The sequence below is a fragment of the Biomphalaria glabrata genome, chromosome 13 (genome assembly GCF_947242115.1).
Source record: "Biomphalaria glabrata chromosome 13, xgBioGlab47.1, whole genome shotgun sequence".
In the NCBI taxonomy this organism is placed as follows: domain Eukaryota; kingdom Metazoa; phylum Mollusca; class Gastropoda; family Planorbidae; genus Biomphalaria; species Biomphalaria glabrata.
Genome location: NC_074723.1, coordinates 3,307,560 through 3,322,324, shown reverse-complemented (window position 1 = coordinate 3,322,324; position 14,765 = coordinate 3,307,560). Strand labels below are relative to the sequence as shown.

The 14,765-nt window shown below is 35.0% G+C and overlaps 1 protein-coding gene across 4 annotated transcripts in view; it reads left to right on the top strand.

The window, feature by feature from the left end:
• The window catches only part of LOC106069171 (uncharacterized), a 64,602-nt gene extending 53,324 nt beyond the window's left edge, over positions 1 to 11,278 (top strand). For 3 of the 4 annotated variants that reach the window (XM_056008237.1, XM_056008235.1, XM_056008238.1), the window contains exons 14-18: positions 2,211 to 2,264; positions 2,380 to 2,484; positions 2,734 to 2,829; positions 4,524 to 4,692; positions 7,606 to 11,278. In XM_056008237.1, coding sequence (XP_055864212.1) covers positions 2,211 to 2,264; positions 2,380 to 2,484; positions 2,734 to 2,829; positions 4,524 to 4,692; positions 7,606 to 7,625 — 444 coding nt within the window. In that variant the 3' untranslated portion in view covers positions 7,626 to 11,278. Of the gene's footprint in view, positions 1 to 2,210; positions 2,265 to 2,379; positions 2,485 to 2,733; positions 2,830 to 4,523; positions 4,693 to 5,504; positions 5,532 to 7,605 lie in introns of all 4 variants that reach the window. The other variant, XM_056008236.1, reaches the window with a different exon arrangement.
• Positions 11,279 to 14,765: the final 3,487 nt, after the last annotated feature.

Genomic DNA, 14,765 nt, shown 5'->3' with positions numbered 1-14,765 from the left:
GGTAAAATAGTGAACTTATTGTATCTTATTGTGCTTTGGTGAATTTTGTTGCAAACAGAGCTTGAAAGTGTAACTAGTGAACATGAGTTAGGTAGGGCTGGAAGTGAGGGTGTTTTGAGAGCTCAAGAGTTAATCAGTTGGAAGTCATGTAACTAGTCAGTTGGTGAAATAAGTTGAGGTAGTAGCCAGTGTAGTCAGTTGCTGTAGGTAGTCTGTTGGAAACAGTTTAAGCACTCAGTCAGTGTAACCAGTTGCTGTAGGTAGTCTGTTGGTAATAGTGAAGTAGCCAGTCAGTAGTTAATAATCTTATGAAACATGTTTTGTCAAGTTAGTTGATGAATTGACCATGTAACAAGTTAAAAAGTTTACTAAGTAATAATGTATTAGTAGCCATGTATAAAGTATATATATATATATTTTGAAGTAAAAATGATCAGTGTATTTCAAGACAGTATGAATGTCATATTTCCTTAAGAGTTTGAAAAGGCTACTTCTGCTGACCATGTCAAAGGCTTTAGTCAGATGAACAAAAACGATGTAAATTGGTCTGTCTCTCTCCCTGAATATCTCCTGCAGTAGTCGTAGAGAGGATATGTCTATGGTGGATCTACCACTCTTGAATCCACATTGAGAATCTGGGAAGACTCTAGAAGCTATCACTTGCAGCCTCGATAGTTCTACTCTAGCAAAGATTTTGCCAACTATGCTGAGGAGAGAGATACCCCTATATATGTTGCAGTCACTCTGATCTCTTTTGTTCTTATATATTGTGACTATATTTGTGTCATGCATGCCCTGTGGGACATGACCTGCTTCCCAGCAGCGGCAGAGTAAATTGTAGTATTCTGTATGGCGATCTAACAGAAGGCAGGAGAGCACCACTTTTACGGTATATGGATGTATGCAAACGCGACATGAAGCTCTTCAAAATTGACACTAGCAGCTGAGAAAAAGTGGCACTTGATAGATCCACATGGAGAGATAGCATAAAGGAAGGGTCTCGGATTGCAGATGCCATACCTGGTGCCTGATGATTACATAGGCCCAACCTGTGACCACAGCTGTGTATCAAGGATTGGCCTCTTTAGTCACACAAAAAGTTGCAAAGGGAAAAAATTACCTCATGAGACATAAAATGCCACAGATGGACATCATATTACATGTAATATGTTCATGGAAATTGGATTTATTTCTTTGTAAATAATCAACATGTTATAAAGTGAAGACGTAAGTTATCATGCCATGTCTGATAGTACTTCTTGTATATGTTGTTTGTCCAGTCTTTGGACTGTACTACTGCCCACAAATGCTCTGCCTACAGTTCATCCTGTCTCACATTTTGGATGAAATAATATTCATCATTTACTTGTATGTAAATGGTCTGATCATTCACACTACCTAATAGTGACAATGATCTGTAAGAAAATTAAGTAATGTATCAATCTGAAACTATTGTGGATGAAATCATATTCATCATTTACTTGTATGTAAATGGTCTGATAATTCCCACTACCGAACAGTGACAATGATCTGTAAGAAAATTAAGTAATGTATCAATCTGAAACTATAATAAGGTGATAGACAATTTTGTTGTGTATGAACAAGCACTCTAGTTTCTTAGTATATTATGTACAATACTATAAAATTATATTTATTGAAACAAACGAAATCTCTCTGTTACATTTGTTTCTTCTGAAATCCTTTGTTTCCTTTCTTTTTGTACCTGTATTTCTCTCCTGGAAGGTTTCTTCCCTAGTGCTATTAGATCATGGAATGGGTTGCCTGAGCTAGCCAGGAAAACCAGTGACTTGGCAGAATTTAAGTCATTGGTTAATATGCATGACTAAATGCATGACGCGTAGGACATAATCATCTTCTTTTTTGAAGTAACGTCTGTATTATATAAGATAAGATAATGGAAAGAAAGTTAAACTTGTGTTTTTAAATCATCTTTTTTTAAATTATTTTTTTTTCAGTAATTTTGTGAATTTCTGGAGTATGTAAAATAATTAGAATTTTTTCGTTACATTTTTTTACAATCTAAACTTTGAGAACCTGACCTATAAAATAACTAGATCTTGATGAAAAATGGAGTTAGGGAATACTACCGATCAATGAGTTTAGACTGTAAGCAAAATTATCATATAGCTTACATTTACTTGATTTTTGTTTGTTTGTTAGTCTTTTTTTGTGTGTTTGTTTCATTTCAGATAGCGTTCATTGAATTAGTTCAGTTTATTGAAGCTCATGGCATAAGGATGCAGGTAAAACCAATAGAACCATATTCATGTTTGTATGGTATCCAGACTCTTTCATAAAAGTAGGTCTATGTTTGTTATGTTTAAAGTCAACACATTTTTTTCTCATTTTAATACCCAGACAAGGTTCCAGGGCTATGGTAGGAGAGAAGTGGATACTTTTTTCCAGTTCCTGTCAGCGCTGCAGAGTACTCTTTTAACAAATTTAAAATTTGTATTTGTAAAAGTAAGTTTTAATGTCACAAAATGTAGTTATAGTAAATATGAGAAGTAAAATTTCTTGTACATGAACCAGTATTTATCTGTACTTACAGTATTTATTATTTTTGAACTAATTACATCCTTTAGGACAGTTTTTACCATCAAAATAAGTCAAAATTGCTTAAATAATAGACTCTTCATAGCAAATTGAAAAGCTGCAATCCTTTAAAAAAAATTTAAGACCAAACAATAAAACTTCTTAAAAATATTTCAGACCAATGATGAAGACAGAACAGTGGGTATCAATACTGGTCATGTTGGAACATCTGACTATGTTCTAGAGGAGGCAGATAGAGACTTTGTTGTTAAGGTTGGCTTTACTCTAAATATACATCATCTTAAAACATTGTTTTCAGTACATAGAAATAGGATTATAATTAAGTACACAAATGAACTGTTGTAACTTATGAAGTTGATTAATTATATATGGCCTCCTTCAGTTGCTAAGCGACTATGGATTCCATGAGATGAATGCCTGTGCATAAGTTGTGGTCAGAACGATGTCACCCACACATCAGTTCCCCCCACTCCACGCAGCTGATGTGACCAAAGGAACGGCAGTGCTGATACAGTTTGGGGTCAGCGGCGTCACAGGTTCTGCCAGAGTGTAGCACTTCGTGCTGCAAACTGCCTTAGGGTCGCCAGCTCCTGATTTTTCTTCAGGGTTGACTCCCGAGGCCTTTCCCATGATTGGGTATAGCTGCAAGGCAACAGAGGTTTGAATTCAGAGTTTTCCTTTTCCTAGGTGGGTAGCGAGCCATGGCTAATGAGCCCCTCCTGCCTGAAGCTTACTGGTTAAGGCGCCAGTTACTCGCCTATGCCCCTTCTCCTGTTAGTAAGAACAGTTCCGCCGGACTCAATATCTGTGCCACACGTGAAGGCCAGGAGTTGGACTGGTTGTCAGAGGCTACTTGAGACGCATGCCATTAGGAAGCATTTTATAGGTAGTGGAGTGCTTACATCCATTACCACTTCCGGCAATGACAACCTTGCGGAACTAGATTAATTATATAGGGTGGGAAAAGTTAGCCTGCAGATCTAGCATTTATCTGAAGGTCTCTCATTTTTATCTTGACAGTACTTAAGATTGAGGCTCTGAAGTCAACACACTTCTGGTTGCCTAGCTTTAAGTTGGGAAAGGAAATGTCTGTCTGCTGGTCATGGTGATAACTACAGTTTTAACTTAACTCTGAAACTCTTAGGTCAGCAGAAGTTTGGTTGTGTTGAGTTAGAAAAGTGAAGGCGGTGATTGTGGAGTTCACCCTTAGGAAAAGAAGATCAATATCTTCCACCTCCGATGCTTATTCTGATATTCTGAAAATAAGTTCTGCAAGATAAAACCACCAATGAGAAAGTTCTACAAAGAGCATGGTGCCAGGACATCTGGACTGATGAGGACTTGGCTGGCTTGGACATGTTACAGAATACCGCAGGTTTGACTTCTGCAAGATATATTGTTTGGTGGTCTGATAGACGGAGAGCTGCAGGCTGACCACATCTAAGATACACTGATGTAAGCACGTCATAAAGTTCTTCATGATTGACACCAACCACTGGGAGAAAAAGGAACAGAGTAGGCCACCATGGAGGGGAAGCATAAAAGAGGGGGGCTGTGGATTGCTGATGCTGACACACTTGAAGTAGGATAAAGGCTGAAAATGCAGCAGTGTCTGGTGATCACAGATGCCCAACATGTGATTTGTATCAAGGATTGGCAGACTCATAGTTCTATACATTGTTTTTTCATAAAAGCTTTTTTCCACTTTCCTTGTTTTAAGTTTTGTAGAAAAATGTTCGTCATTGTTTTTCTGTCTAGATACCATTTAAATTATTTTTTTGAAGTAATGTCTGTATCATATAAGATAAGATAATTGTTTTCAATTCAATACAGTTTATTTCACTTAGCTCGGATAGCATAAGTTAACCCCTGTATAATCATAAATTAATTAAAACATTCAAATATCAATGATATTAATTTCAAATCTTAAATTGTTTTCCATCAAGCGAGGATACAACGCTACCAGAGCTTTCCTTAAGTATTATGTTGCTGACAAGAAACTGGAGAAGAGACCAGACTGGCAAGTGTGTAGCAAGCTGCCATCTGCTATTGAAGAAGTAGAGGAGGTCGATGGTGCTAGTCCTTCAAAATCACTTATGACTGAAACCACTGCTTGTAAGTTGGATGATCTTGTACTTAATCTAGAATATATATAGATTTTTAGATTACAGCATTATATAGTGTTGTTTTTTTTTAAACATTTCTTTGAGGGAATAGCAGTACATTCTGTAACCTGAATGCATGGGTTTAAATAGAGTTTAGATATAAACAATCAATCTACAAATAGAAGTAGCCTAATTACTAATTAGCTTGTCATTGCTTTCCATATGCAATTATTTTCAAATTTTTTTGGGGGGTCAAGATTTAAATATAGAAAATATTTCAGCGCTGTATAAATATAAGCATTTGAATCCTACTCCTTTTTAAAAATTACATGTACTAACGAACTATTTGATAACAGACTCTGCTTTTTTATACTTAACTATGAAACTGGTAATTGAGTCCATTGTGCTTATAACTACTATTGGCAAGGGGGAAAATTCTTACTAAAACTAAATGTGATTGTTAAAGGTTCCCTTTCAGACCTTGGGGCAGATGATGTAAAGCTCATCTGTTTCAATGACCAAAAGTTAACATGGGTGTCATGAGGCCAGCACAATGACCAACAGCCTTTACTTCCACAATGTATGTCAGGTATCCATTACTGTTAGGGTGGACTCTAGGGAGACCTAAATTCCAAAATTTTACTCTGCACCAGGATTTGAACTTGAGACTTCTCAGTTCAGAAGCCAAGTATCTTACCACTCAGCCACCACACCCCAAGTTTATGAATGTACCTGTTTTATTTTATGCTTGATGTAGTTGTGATGCTGACCCTAGAGACGTGTGTACATTTCATTTTGTTTTCTTACTGCTTTTCATATTAGGATATCATCCAACAAAATCTTTAACAGGTAACTTATTATTGGCTTGTATGCATCCTACTAAAAAAAACAACCAATTAAACATAATCAGTATTTTTTATTGTAACAATCTCATGCTAAAACATTCCCATGCTAATTAATTAGTACAACAATATATCTACCCAAGAATACATTTGATTTTCTTTGTGCATTGTCAGTAAATATTCTGGCTATTGACCCCTGGATGTATGCAACCAAAATCTTTTTCATTGCCATCTAATTTATGTACTGGAGCTTCTTTCTTTAACAACATTCTAAGTAGGGGACTTTACTTAGATTAGCCTTGTCATAGTCCTTGACTAATTATTCAGTTCAGGAAATGAGATTTTGTTAGAGTATTATCTTGTTAAAGAGGATCCACTCCATTTGTCTTCATTGGTTCTATATATAGCTTCTTTTTGTCTCGGAAGGCAATGGATGTGCCCAGATGAGTGACTGGTTTTGGTTTCGTCTTGAGACGGGGCAGAATTTGGTGTGGCTAATCAAGCCGATTCTAGAGGGGAAGATTTTGCCACAGTTTGTGCGTGTGTATGCAACTGTTTCAGGGCTAGCTGACAGGGCAGCTTTTTTTTCCCCTCTTGATTAGGACCGCTTCGTTTGGTTCTACTTTTGTCAATATTCCGATATTCCAATCTCTAGATCTACAGCTTTCAGCTTACATTTGCTTGATTCTCTTTCCCATTGTTTAGAATATTCAAAATGTTTTAAGTACCCTAAACTTTTGACAATATCTCTACCTTTAAGTGTTTAATTAGCTTTGACCCAGTTAACACAGTGGTCTCAACTAAAATTTAGATAAACAATGTTTGCCATCAAAAAAAATAATAATATAATTTTGTGAAAAGATTAATTGATAAGCTCATATTAATTTGCAAATTAGTTTATTGTCATAATTTGAACATTTTATATTTGAATTTAAATTATGACTAATAAAAAAATATGTAGTACTAACAACATATTTTTTGTAAATTTTAGTTTTGCAAGAAGATTATTTTTTTATGTTTGTTAACACTAACCCATGTACAGAAAATAGGAAATGTTGTGTATTTCAAAAGATATGTAATTATTTCTTTTCATTTTTTAGCACTGGATAATCACATTTTCTATTTCCATTGTGGAACAAATTAATTTGTATTCTTTAGTTAGAACCTGTGATCTTTCAGTATAGTGTCCTTGACATTGTTTAGTTTAGCTTTTTATTTGAAATTCTCTCCCAATCTGTCTTTTCATTTTAAAATATTTTTCTTTAGCTTCTTTTTATCATCTACACCTTTCATTTTTTTTTAAATCTGGAACACCTCCCCCCCCCAAAAAAAAATCAACAACAAAACAACAAAAAAACATCACCAATGTGTAGCGATTAAACTTTATTTGCATGAGATATGAGTACTTTGGTTTAGAACAAATTCAGATTACTATAATATAACTGCACCCTTCTTTTTTGTTTTATAATCATGCTATCACTATACAAATTATGGATAGAGTGAGATCCTAGTGTTAACTTTTTTTCATTCTTTTACAATTTTTAAATAGGTTCTTTCTCCAGTTTAAAAGTTTAGGAACCTAGCTTTGCTTTCCCTTAGTTTTAATGTCCAGGTTGCTTGCAATTATGGTTCATTAAGATTTGACAAACGATTATATCAGGGTTAAAGAATAACTAGATGTAAGCCTTGTTATTATATAGATCTGGGTGTAAGCCTTGTTATTATATAGGTCTGGGTGTAAGTCTTATTAAATGTTAAACAAAGTTTAGAAGGATGTAGCTTCAAGGTTTGCATACATATAAATATAATTAAATAGACTAGACCTAATAAGCTATTTTTCCACTAACTAAACTGACTCATTGAAGTAACTACTTTAACAGTATTCTATTTGATTCAAGAACTAGCCAACACAATCACATGTTAGTAGTTAATGAACTATCCAGCGATTCCATCTGTAAGCTTTTGGTCAACGAGTACAACCACTGTAGTATTCTTAAAATCCAACATATGCATATTATATAGGCTAGCGTGTTTGGTAATTATTCATTTTTAACATAATTTTTTTTGTGTGTAAATTTCAGTGCTCAAGAAAAAAAACTAGTTCATACAAGTTGGAAACTACAAGGCTATGATCTACAGAACCAAATCTTTGTCCCTCATAAAGTATTAATGAATATTTATTAATTTATTGTAATATTTATTCAGTTACCAGCTGTAATCTATTACATGTAAGTTTAAATCAACTTGGTGAGTTGGTACCAAATATATAACTCATTTAGACTTCTGATTCTTTTGATTCTTTGTAAGCATTTTATTTGAGCACTAATGCTGGTGACATTTAAAAAAAATTATTGTTCTAGCCACCATATACATTATAGACCTACAACTAGCAGCATACACTTTTTTAATGAGAGGAAATGCTTGAACTATTTGTGGTGATGAGCTTTGAAATGGTTTATTTTAAATGGAATATTGAAATGGTTTACTGGTAGTGCATTGAACCTTAATGTTTAATAAAATTAATGCCTACAAGAAAACTTTGAAATATACAGCCTGAGAGATGGAGATATAGAGGCTTAAATGGGTCTAGATGACCTCGTCCAAATTGCAGTATTAGCATATGTCTCAATTCTCAATAATGTATTACCTATTTAACCCTTTCGGCCCACAATTTCAGGGTCAACTTTCTTTTTTTTAAAATTCAAGTTGTCAAAAGTGTTATTTATGGATTTTAAGGCTATACTCCCTAGCCACTATGTCTTTACTTTGATACATTTGCTTAAGATCCTTTTTATCAAATAAATATATAGGCAGAGCCATTGATTATGTGATTTGGTGATTCCCAAACTGTTGGCCAGAATATGGTGGCAAAGGAAGTGACCCAATTTTTTTTTTTCATATTCTGTACTACAAAGTCGATGTACTAAAAATGAATATAAAGGATCTGATATAGCAGTGATTCCCAAACTTTTTTTTAATAAACACTTTGCACATGTCTGAGTATTTAGCAGAACACTTCTTAATTTTTTAGAGAGATTAATTTATGTGGTGGCTTACTAGTTAAGTATTCCAGTAGTTCGTGGAACACCTCTTCAGGTCTGGCAGAACTCTAGGGTTTTGTTGACCACAGTTTGGGAAACACTGTCATAGAGCGTACATGTTTTGTACAGAGATTGTTGTAAATGAACTTGCTCTCTAGTAATGCATTTAAAAGTTGTTTTTTTTTTGTCTACTAGATTAGGATGATCCTTCACTTCTTCTTCTTCATTCTCAGGATGTTCTTTCACACCTAAAGGTTATTATGACCCAGGCCTAATTTCCCTCAGGATAGTGGGGGAACGGTGGCAGGGATAGGTTCAACCATGGGACCATCAACAGTCCAGAGCGCATACCACACAACGAGACAGCCTTTCTGAAGTTTACATTGATTAAAGAAGGGTTTATTTTTTTGTTGTGCAATGGAACAAGAAAATATTACAGAATTATTCTAAAGAAAGCATTGCCAAGAAAATATCTTTTTTTTTTTAAATAAAAAATTGGTTGTCTAGAATTGCATACTGCTGCTCCACATAAAAGCGTAACCTTCCGTTATTTTAAAGGTGCAAGCTAAATGCACTAAAAAAGGTGATAGAATATTAGTAGGACTGAAGGAGCAAGTGTTGGATATTAATATTTGATTGTAATGGTGTGTACAATTGTTTCATAGGCTCATTATTTTAAATATTTAAATGCACAAGGAAGTATGTTGCTCAATGGAAACAATCTTTTAAAGTTATATTTTTAACTATTCGATTGAAAGTATGTAACAAACAATACATAATGGCTATTCATAATGTATAACCTAGTTATATAATTATATTCATGACCTGTACAATTTTCATTGCCAGTCATAAATAGAATAGTACACTCTTTCATTTGTAACAACTTATAATAATAATAACAAGAAACTATTAATAACAATTAGATTACTCTGATGAGAAGAAAATCACCTTGTACTCTTGAAGTCTGACCATATATGGAACTCTTGCGAACTCTGACCTTATATAATGGCAGAAAAGGGATGTAACTTGAGCTTAATGTTGTCTGTAGCTGTTTCAAGAAATATTGCTTATCTTCCCCTTGAGCTTCATTCCCCATTGCCAAACTAATCCTTTGCTGCATTACACATGTTTTGAAGAAATATGTTGTATACTTTTTTTTATTTATGTTGTATAGTCATGATAAACAAGAAAGCCAGTGTGTTCATAGATATTGTACAAGATGAGAATGTGGCCTGTACATTTTTCAAAGTGAAAGATGTCTGTATTGTGTCCACCTAACCCTTCACCAGATATGTCCAGTGGCAGTCTGGACATTTGAAGCTGGTTGGAGGTGCAGTCCATGACCAATGCTCTTTGCATGTTACATATAGCTCATAGCTCTAAATGTTTCAGCTATGTCACTTCATAGCCCGTACAGTCAGGTCCAGATTTAGGGGTAGGTAGGTGGAGCCCCCAAAATAGATCAATTTTAGTAGATCATCAACTTATAAGGTTTTATTTTTGGTCCAAGGTTTGTTTTTCGCATGGAAACACTGTCATTGTTAAGTAGTGTCCCCTTGTAGCATGCCCTTAATACATGAATGCAGCTCCAGTTTCATGGCAGCGTGTCAGCCCAGGGTCTTACCCTCCGCAAACTAAAAACTATACTTTAAAAAAACCCCACTAAAATATGCATATTAAATATATTTTGAAAAGAAAGAAAAAATGAGATTAAATTTACAACTACTCTATTTATTTCATCTAAAATAGGCTTGACATATTTTTTTTTAAGCTATAACTATTATTATTAATAAGTGGATTTTCATTAATGTTTTCATAAATGTCCTGGGGTTCCATTTCCATCACTGCATATAGTTTATAATGACTTAAACCCCATTTAGCTGCATCAAACTAAATATGCCATGTTATGGACAAGGAATACATTTACACCAGAAGAGCAGGGTGCTCTGGTTAACACTCACCTTGTTTTGCCTGTCAAATGAGATGCTTTTCCAAGTAGGGGCCTGTTGTCACGTGCTATGAACTATCAGGACCCACAGGTATGGGCTGAGCTTACAAGATCAAGGAGTTGTTCATAAAGTCTTCCTGCCCAGTTGACATAGGAACTATCTTCATTGCAGGGCCCCATACACTATACATGTAAGCTTTATTTGAAGTGATCATTGAATAATTTTGGGTTCTAGTAAAATGTTTATAAAGCTGTGTACGACTAAAATGGACAATATTTGTTACTGCTTTAGTTATGAACTATTTTACATGACATTTTTCTGTGTTAAATTTATATTTTTATCTTGTTGTTAAATATTAAGACTTACACAATTTTTTTTATATCATGAACATTTTAAAATAATATATAATATTTTAATTGTTAATTCCTAAATTATCACATTTAATTTTTGTATTTATACAGAATTTCAAATAAAGAATCACACTTTACTATATAGAATATAGATCTGTATATTTTTGTAAATTGATCAATGTACAGCCCACAGGGATGATCCGATTTATAGATATTTCTATAACTAAAATTCCTAATATTTTAACAAAATTATCGGCTACATTAAGTCAGATGTTATATTAATGATAAGTTTGTGACTTGCTATTTAGAGGATAACTTTTTAGTATCCTTGCTACATTTTTTATTTGAAAGTTTGACTTTGTTTATATAAAGAAATGTGATTTAAGTGCTAATAAAATGATAAAATTTTTTTCATTTTTTTCTCTTCTTTACATTTGAATTTGAGTCCACCCAGCTCTAATGTGTACCTGGCAATAGTTGGGAAAAAGTAAAGGTGCTGGTAGTAGTTAAGAGTGATTATGAGGTGCGGTGGCTGAGTGGTAAAGCGCTTGGCTTCCATGCCTGGGTCCAGGGTTTGAATCCTGGTGAAGACTGGGATTTTTAATCTTGGGATCTTCGGGTGCCTCTGAGTCCACCCAGCTCTAATGAATACCTGACATGACTTGGGGAAAAGTAATTGGTCATTGTGCTGGCCACATGACACCCTCTTAAACCGCCAAAGAAACAAATGACCTTTACATCATCTGCCCTATAGACTGCATGATCTGAGAGAGGAAATAGTCATATCTAGATACCAATATTAGAAAAAATGGGTGATATATAAAAGTACGATACTGAAAAAAACAAACAATGTATTGCATCAATTATTTTGGACTCAAATCACCTGGGAGAAGATATTTTCAAAAGCAAAATTTTTTTAAAAAGTTTGGATTCGAACTCACGATGAGAGGCCAATGTGTTTTTGCCACTGGGCTATTTAAGTACTTATTACAAATAGTAAATTTTATTAGTCTCTTGTTAGTTGAAAAGCCATTATTAGTTTTGTGTCTTCTGTCTGTCGGTCTGTCCCATTTTGATCTAAAAAGTTTTTAAAATTTTTTGGGGGGAGAAAAATTTAATGTAATATAAGTCAGAAATCTATTAGGTATTTCAGATGGTTTTGAAATGAAAAAAATGTGAAATAATTCTTTGAAAATGAACTACTGACATGCCTATGTTGTGAAGTTTGTTATGATGTGGGAAAGAGCGCCAACTGATTCTTTGTAATGTTACTACTTTATATACAATTCTCTTCATGGCTCAACAGTTTGGACACCAAGAAGTAATGGAAAGATCTTCGTTTCGACTTCAATGTTCCATAAACTTTTCTTTTAATTTTATAAGTCATTGGTCAACATGCATGACAAGATGCCTAACTAGCAGTCCGTAGGCCTAATCATCTTTTTTGAAGTAACGTCTGTATTAAATAAGATAAGAAGATTTTTGAGGATTAGTTAAAATTTTCTCCATTTTTTTCAATGGACCTCATTCACCAATCGTAAACAAACAACATTTAGTCACGTGATCTTATTGATAAAACAACGGAAAAAAAAACTGTCACGTGACAACCATCATGAATTAAACATGAGATCGTAAATTATATAGAAGAGATAGAGCACCACGTGGCTAAATGTTGTTTGTTTACGGTTGGTGAATGAGGTCCATTAGTCTATTTCCAGATATCAATGGTACAAAGTAAATATTTATATGATCATTAGAGGTCAGCGTCTTGGTTTAGAATAATTTGATAAGAAAAGACTCTTATAGGAATATAAAAATACAAACCAGTTCTCACGATAATCAAACTTGATAACTAAAGCAACAATCATTCAAACACGTTTTTGTAAAGAAACCTTCACTTGCCTGGTCGTGAGGTTTGCGCGCTGGACTGTCGTTCGGATTCATCGATGGTCGAGGGTTCAAATCCTGCCCGCTCCCATCCCCCGTCGTCCTGCGGGAGGTTTGGACTAGGAAGTAAACTATCTTCAACTCTGAAGGAACATCTGAAACATGTGAAACATTTTACAAACAAACAAACTTGCGTAACCTTTTGTTCTTTTTTAAAATTCACCGAAATGGCCAGATAAACGATACACTTTGGGAAACACTGGGTTTGATTATTACTTTTGGCTAAATTGGCTAAATAATAATATAGAAAGACAAAGGCAAAGCCCTCGACACCAAAATCAGACTGATGCGCTTCCTGGTCAGGGGCCAAGCTCTTATATACTTGCGAGTCCTGGATGCTGACTGCAGAGCTAGAGAGGAGGACCCTAGCAATGGAATAGAGATGCTTTAGAAGGATCCTAGGTATCAAATTTAAAGACCGCATAATAAACGACGAGATTAGAGACAGGGACACAGCGATTGGACCCAGAGGCGGCCTTAGCAGAGAGTGGGGCCCTGAGCGAATGTCATATGAGGGGCCCTGAGCCTATATATACCGTACCACAGCACGCTAACGGGCCCTCTCGCCTCTTACGCTGTTGGCTTTATTTTAGCTACTAAACATAGTACCTTACGTAAGTACTGTACTATTAGCCTTTCACTAATTACATACTGTATTGTAATTGTTCTGCATGAAAGATATCCTTCTAAAACTAATAAGCGTAACTAATGATTCAGAAACATTTTCCATGAAAAACCAACACACTAGATAATAATAATATCTGCTAAACTGGAGTCGGAAAGTAACTATTAATTACAGTGCAGAAACAGAACACTTGCAATAACCAAAAAGCTGCTTAGACAGTCAAAGACGGATTCAGTCACAGAACTTTCCTGGCTTGTCGCTTTGCACTTATAATAATATCATGTATCTTCTCTCCCGATGCGAGGTCCGAATGCCGAAGAAAAATTGACGTTCTTTAAGAACTAGGAGTGCGATGTACCACGGGCTTTCAAATTAATTAATGAAAACAAAAACACTTCCGCGATTTGTTTGCTTGTTTGTTTGTTTTTGTATTTTTACACGGGTTTTCCAATAGCCACCCGATGTATATGTTCAGTAGCCCGTTGGGAAAGAACATCATCGCCAAACTATCTGGATGCTGGATGGGCCGAAATAGCCGTATAGTACATGACCTGGTTCAATCGCGACCAGTCGAAATAGGAGGCCTCAACACTGAGCTGCGACGTCGCAATCTGTGTAGACTTGTAGACCAATAGCTCGTTGCCCTGTCACAGGTCGTGACGTCAGAAACAGTTGACAAGTAAAGGTTATTAGGAGAATTATAGATTGTTATTTAGGAGATTACGTCAGGGGATGTCTTGTGATAGTGTACGTATCTTATCTTATCTTATCTTATCTTATATAATACAGACGTTACTTCAAAAAAGAAGATGATTACGTCCTACGCGTCATGCATTTAGTCATGCATGTTAACCAATGACTTAAATTCTGCCAAGTCACCGGTTTTCCTGGCTAGCTCAGGCAATCCATTCCATGCTCTAATAGCGCTATTTAAGAATAGTGTACGTATATGAAAATAAATACCGCGGAAATTTTAATTATGCGGGCGGTCTCGGAACGCGGTCCCCACGAAAGTCAAGAAAACACTAGATTTCTTTATTAATATTGATTTCAAAAAGTATTTTTTTAAAGTTGTATTCATGTTACAACACTCTAAATGACCTATGCCTCTCTCATGTAGAAATAACTATAGCCCTGCGACTGTTTCAAACTTGGTCACTTCTTGATCCTATTGAAATCTGATTGTATGTCGTTTATGTACGAAATGAACGAAGTTAATTGTTCACTCCGGGCTACTTGTTTTGATTGATACCAAGGTGAACTGTCAAACAATGATAGCCTCATAGAATCGACCGAATCTAAACGGTATTTGCATGGTAATTCGTATCA